At 52.6% G+C, this 6,707-nt stretch overlaps 1 protein-coding gene across 1 annotated transcript; it reads left to right on the forward strand.

Annotated features, from left to right (window-relative positions):
- The first annotated feature begins 2,822 nt into the window (after positions 1-2,822).
- On the forward strand, positions 2,823-4,091 carry LOC110589596 (neuropeptide Y receptor type 4-2). Its single transcript, XM_021700132.1, has one exon. It carries the CDS (start codon positions 2,823-2,825, stop codon positions 3,948-3,950), a length of 1,128 nt encoding a protein of 375 aa, XP_021555807.1. The 3' UTR covers positions 3,951-4,091.
- The last annotated feature ends 2,616 nt before the right edge of the window (positions 4,092-6,707 follow it).

Raw genomic sequence — 6,707 nt, forward strand, 5'->3', positions numbered from 1 at the left:
TTTTCACCAGGCTCTGGTGGCATCTAAGTCCTATCTCCTTCTTTACTTGATTCTGCTCAGGAGCACCTCCCCCAAGAGATCCTCTGTTCCGGAGACCCCCCACCTCTCAGAATGTTCTATGAAAGAAATCCAGCTTTTCTGCTGACCTGGGGCTCTTGGATTTGAGTCACTGCCACCTTGTCCCTGGAGTGCGCTTCTGGAAATCCTCAGTCCTGGTGCACAGAGGGCCTTTCTGGGGTGGGGGCTCATGGAGTCTCCTCCTGGTGGGCCCCTCTCAGCCTCTGCAGAAACATGCAGAGGCCGCTGACAGTTCCATTCCTTTTCTGGTCCTGTCCCCATGCTCGCTTTCCTGCCTTGCTGCTCTCCAGCACTTCCCTCGTCTGCCTGTTCCCACCAGCTGCTGAGATTGGCTGATTTGCATTCAGGCATTCGTGTGGTCTAGTCAGCAGTGACAGGTGTGGGGTGTCCCGGGCCACACATGCCCATCCCTTGTGTTAGCTCTTTATGGCTTCTCTAAGAAGGGGCCTGCAAGCCAGGCAGAACCCCAGTGCTGTCTTCTTCGGCCCTCCCTTTCCTCCTGTCCTGGACCTCTTCCTCAGTCTATTCTTTACATCCAAATGATCTTTCTAGAATGGACGTGGGCTTGTTGGCTAGCATTCCTGCTCTGGCCCACCTCTCCAGTCTCATTGCTTACCACTGCCTTCCACCTACGCGGGGCTCCGGTTATTCTGAACGGCCTGCTGTTCTCTGAGGAGGCTCTGCTCTTCCCTGCCTCCCTATCTTTGTGCATGCTGTTTCCCGCACCTTGAATTCCTTCCTCTATTTGGTCCACTGAATGGTTGACTCCTCTTCAACTTTGGGGCTGTGCCTCAATGTCACATCTTCTCTCATCTTCCTGTTTCCTCTCTGATCTCCCAGCTCACGGGCGTTGCATTCATACTGGCTTTGGCCATGGCGATATGCCCTTGAGGCTCACCTGTGTTCCTGGGGGCAGTTCTGTGGTCTGGGAGGGACATGGCTGTATGTCATCCTCACCCTTGTTTCTAGCATGGGGCTTGGCACATGTTTATTGAGTGAATGAAGACGCCAGGACTTTCTGGAGCCCTCCCCATCCACGAACTCTGCTCTGATCATGCTGTCCTTGGCTAGTTTGGAGCCTCTGGCATTACTCCTGCCATTGACCCAGCCCTGGTTGATGGTCAGCCAGAGCCTGGGGTGTCTCTCCCATTGGCTGCTTCTAAGCACAGTGCACCCACCACCGTTTTGTGCAGCTTTGGCTGCTTTTGGACTCACATACTGGGCCTTGCATTTGGCCTTGCTACATTTCATTTTGTCAGGTTCTATTCCAAACAGTCCTTTCTGCCAGAAGACTATGGTGCCAGAAAAATCCTCCTGCCTCTGAGATTCAGTAGCCAAAATAACCAGACTATAAACTGTCAGTTGAATTTATGACTTGATCTTGTAAATGGCCAAATGTAGCTCATCTTTATAAACCAAATCAAATGCATGGTGAGTGACATTTAGGACACGAGACATACAGATTTTCCTGATCACTGGTTAATTTTGGCCATACTCTGTAAAAACTGCTTTTAAATTAGCACTTGATCATGAAGAATATATATATGTTCACAAATGGACTTGAGCATTCTGTGGGACTTAAAGAATATCTGAACTAGGGTCTTCCTCTGTGAACGGTGTATATCACAATGGGACTCGAGGAGCACGTGCATGAGAATCATCTGGGCCACTTGTTAAGATACAGGTGCCTGGGCCCCATCCCAGACTCACTTCATTGCATCTCCTGGTGAGGGGCTCTGGAGTCTGCACTTTTGACATGCCTCTGGAAGGATTCCGATGCTTCCTGAGGGTTGGGAACTGCCCTGGGGGATTAATGACAGCTAGAGACCCCGTGACGAAGGTGAATCACAGTGGTGTGTGGAAAGATCTGGGAGCTCTCTAAGTCAGAGTATCTGTCACTGGCATTACCACCTGGAGATTCTAGAGTCCAAATTCCAATTTGGTCTTAGCAGAGGGTCCCTTGTGTTGAGGAGACAGCAGGGGAAAAGAGATAAGCCATGCCAGGGCATGGAGCTGTGGACCAGGCTGGTGTGCTTGAGATCTGCAAGCTAGTTCAGGTGACTTGAGCATGGGCAGCGCAGTGAGTGGGCAGCCCGTAATCTTGGCCTTGCACGTGTGCAACATGATGGGCAGGAGGAGAGACCTGGTGTGCAGATGACTCAGTCTTTGCATCCGTGGCAGTCTTCAACTCTGCCGTGTGTCGCCTAAGAAACAAGGCTGGCAGGGCAGGTAGGGCCTGAGACCAGGAGGGTGTACTGGGTGTTGAGCTCTGAGGTTTGGTTTTATCCCCAAGGGCAGGGGGCTCTGTGGAAGGACCTGAGCACACAGTGGCATTTGCTGCTGTCTCTATTTGGATAAAATGTGACAAGAGGATTTCTGCCCATACTCCCTAAACAGTTCTGTCTTTGTACTCTGCGTACAAAACTCTAGTTTCTTTATCATTAAAACAGCCTGGAAGCCTGAGGTCAAAGGGAATGTGTATGACAAATTCTGGCATCAGACCAGGATTCACATCTGAGCTCTTTGACTGATTAGCTGTGTGACCAGGGGCAAGTTGCTTTACATCTCTGAGCCTCAGGTCGTCCAGGTCCCAGCAGCCTTGGGATGGCAGAAGCTATGAACCTCTCTATGTGGCTCCCACCTCTCCCTGGATTCCGCACAGGAGGCAGGATCCCTGAGTACCATTGCTCTGTTTGCTTTGTAGGCATCGTCATTGAATCTTCCAGAATCTTCTCACCTGCACCATGAACATCTCTCACTTCCTGGCCTTGCTGCTCCCAGGATCCCCTCAGGGTCAAAACAGGAGCAGATCAAGAAGCATCCCGTACAACTTCTCGGACCACTGCCAGGATTCTGTAGACCTGATGGTCTTCATTGTCACCTCTTATAGCATCGAGACTGTTGTGGGGGTCCTGGGCAACCTCTGCCTTATATACGTGACCATTAGGCAGAAGGAGAAGACCAATGTGACCAACCTGCTCATCGCCAACCTGGCTTTCTCTGACTTCCTCATGTGCCTCATCTGCCAGCCACTCACAGCCATTTACACCCTTATGGACTACTGGGTCTTTGGGGAGGCCCTTTGCAAGATGTCCGCCTTCATCCAGTGTATGTCGGTGACAGTCTCCATCCTTTCACTTGTCCTTGTGGCCCTGGAGAGACATCAGCTCATCATCAACCCAACAGGCTGGAAGCCCAGTGTCTCCCAGGCCTACCTGGGGATTGTGGTCATCTGGCTCATCGCCTGCTTCCTCTCCCTGCCCTTCCTGGTCAACAGTGTCCTAGAGAAAGTCTTTCACAGGAACCACTCCAAGGCTGTGGAGTTTCTGGCAGATAAGGTGGTCTGTACTGAGTCATGGCCGCTGCACCACCACCGCATCATCTACACCACCTCCCTGCTGCTCTTCCAGTACTGCGTGCCGTTGGCCTTCATCCTGGTCTGCTACGTGCGCATCTACAGGCACCTGCGGAAGCGGAAGCGGGTGTTCCGAAAGGGCACCTACAGCTCGCAGGCGTGGCAGATGAAGCGGATCAATGCGATCCTTGTGGCCATGGTGGGTGTCTTCGCCGTGCTCTGGCTGCCCCTGCACGTGTTCAACAGCCTCGAGGACTGGTACCATGAGGCCATCCCCATCTGTTATGGCAACCTCATCTTCTTGGTGTGCCACCTGCTTGCCATGGCCTCTGCCTGTGTCAACCCTTTCATCTATGGCTTTCTCAACACCAACTTCAAGAAGGAGGTCAAGGCCCTGGTGCTGACATGTCAGCAGAGTGCCCATGTGGAAGAGTCCGAGCATGTGCCCCTGTCCACGGTGCACACAGAGGTCTCCAAAGTGTCTCTGAGGCTCAGTGGCAGGTCTAACCCCATTTAGTCCGGTCTAAAGCTTCTCCCTGCCATGTTCATTACCAGGCTCCACCATTTAGCTAAGTGGGCCAATTGCATCATTACTGGCAATGTTACTGGCATTCTGGTGGCACTCCATCACTACTGGCTTTCTGGAACCCAGAGAGGCTGGCCAGAGCCTATTTTTGCACCCATTTGCCTTGTGAAGCCTGACATTCAGATGGTCCAGCCGTTTGTTCCTGGGAGAAATCTGAGTCTGGATTCCGCAGGTCACAGCATGCCTTGCAGCCTGAGCAGGTGCCAGAAGCAGAGACGCTTGTAGCAGGCAGAGTTCATTCTGGTAATTCACAAACAGATGCTCAGCCTGGGAACCCAAGGCTTTCACCTCTGCCAGCGAGACTGTGAGGTCACTGTGGGCTGAGGGAAGGAGCCCGTGGGGTCAGAGCTCTTGACCTTGGTCAACCCCTCACCTCTGGGAGAGCTGATGTTGGCAGACAGACTTTGTGAGTGGTACAGAAGTCTATGAAGGCAAGATAGAGGGATTACTGTCAGGTGATTAGCATATTGTGTTGCAGAACACGGATCCTGGTAATCTTGGATCCTCGTGCTCCTCTGTAGGAGGAAAAGTCCGGCCTGAGCAACAGGAATCCCAGGATTCACATCCTGTTCCATCTTTCTCTTTCACTGCCTCTGCCACCTTAGGTGGAAACAAGCCTGCAAGTATCTCCCCTTGATAAGCACCTTGAGGGGGACATCTGCATTGTCTTAGAGCTGGTCCTCCATACCGAGGACAGGCCCTGGTGCAGGGAGAGGGCTCCAGCAAGGTAGGCTGATGGCAAACGTGCCCCTGCTGAGTACTCAGCTGAGCACAGACGCCCTGCACCACGGTCCAGCATGGGAAGGGCTCAGGCTGCTGCAGCCATGCTCTTACCCCCCCTTCCTAGCCTGCAGGACTTCTCTTGACAAGGCAGCAGGCCAGAAAATCTGTGACCCTCCCCAGCGTTAACCCACTGCCAAGGCCAGTAGCACTCTGACCACTAAGCTGACTTGCTCTAGGTTATGGGCACCATTGTTCCAAAGCCTTGCCAAGCCTTCAGTAGGGGTAGGGACAGGGGGTTCTTTCGTTTGGCATAATGGGACACTGGCTGACAGGAGTATGGGTTCCCCTTCCTCCAGCCCACCAGGGAAAATGGAGAAAGGGCTACAATGAATACGAATATCTCACCCATGGAGGTCATGCCTCAGTCTTCTGGCTGCCGACCCATATCCAAGGCTTTATCTTTTTGTGGACTAGACAGACAGGTCAAGATTGCCTCTGGGCCACTTTTGATGGGAGGCCCAGGTCTGGCTCTTGCCTGCTCAGACCCAACACACCCTGGGGCAGAGTGGGCACTGGCTAGACCCACCATGGCCTCCTGGGGCAGGGTATTCAGGTGCCCAGAGCCCCCGAGGAGTCTCACTGGCAGGCTACTAGGACTGCTGTTCACAGGAAGTCTGGCAGAGGGCCACGCAGCAGGAGGTTGAACAGCCACGTCTGACTGTCTCTCTGACCTGGCCCTTGACCAAGAACTTGTGCAGCTGACACCCAAGTCAAGTGCTCTTTGAGCCACCAGCTCCCTTCCTGGAGCTGTTTGTTTCATCCCAGCTTTTGGTGACAGCATTCATTCTGTTCCTTTGGTGACCTTTACCTTGGCTTTTGGGATAGATTTTGAGCCACTCTATCGGGCGCAGCTTGTGCTGGCCCTCTGGTGCCATCAGATGCTGGCAGCTCCAGGTACCTGCCAGCAAAGCCCAGACCCTGGGGCTCATCCCAGTGCGATGTCATTGACCAATCTTCCCAAAGAATTTGGGGGCCTCAGGTCCGTCCAGAGCCTGTGCAATTTCCTAGAGTTTATGCCTCATTGCCCATCTCAGTGGGGATGCTTAGGGACAAGGATACTTTAGGGTCCCCACACCTTTGAGGGCAGGGGGACCGGGCTGGGCATCTGGCGAAGGTGCTTGGCATTAGGAATTGGGGTAGTGGGTGAAAGCTTCATTGAGCATCTTCTGTGCTCCCCTCGCCTTGCTTGGGTGGACACAACCTGCCCGGATGGCTATCTCCTGCTCCCAGTTCCTAATGCCCCTTGCAGTTGTCTGGTTCCCCAGCACCCTGGGATCTTGCTGCTGAAAGTATGGTCAGAAGACCAGCAGCCTCAACATCACTTGGAACTTGGTAGACATGCAGGATCTCTATTCCCACTTGAGACGTATTGAATCAGAATCCGCATTTGATCAAAATCTCCAAGTTAATGGTGTACACATTCAAGTGTGAGAGGCTCTGCTCTAGAAACAGAGTGCCCTGCAGCCTGGAGCCAGTCGGCGAGCCCTGAGGACACCCACTCTGGGATCTCGAAGAGAGCTCTAGGAATCCTAGTTCCGGAGATTAGGCTTTACAATGGTATTGCTGAAAAGGTAGGTTGTTTGGTTCTGGTTGTTTGTCTCATCTCTGCATGTGGACATAAGTCATGTGACGCCTTTTCATTCCTTCAATAAATATTTACTGAATGAACAGTTTGTGCAGTTACATTCTTAGTGAATGTGCCCCTCTGTATTCTGCTCAATTTCACTTAAAACTGTCGTCACGGTTTTCCATGATGCTGTCTATCATTTTTGACGGCTGATTATGAATTTAGCAAATAGCTCTAGCTCCTGGGTCCCAGCTCATGGGCATGTCCTTGACTGTAGTGGGAGGAGCCCATCTTCCGAGGAGCATTGGGGCTGGAACTGGAGCTGCCCACCCACAAAG

Source organism: Neomonachus schauinslandi, chromosome 6 (genome assembly GCF_002201575.2).
Source record: "Neomonachus schauinslandi chromosome 6, ASM220157v2, whole genome shotgun sequence".
NCBI lineage: Eukaryota > Metazoa > Chordata > Mammalia > Carnivora > Phocidae > Neomonachus > Neomonachus schauinslandi.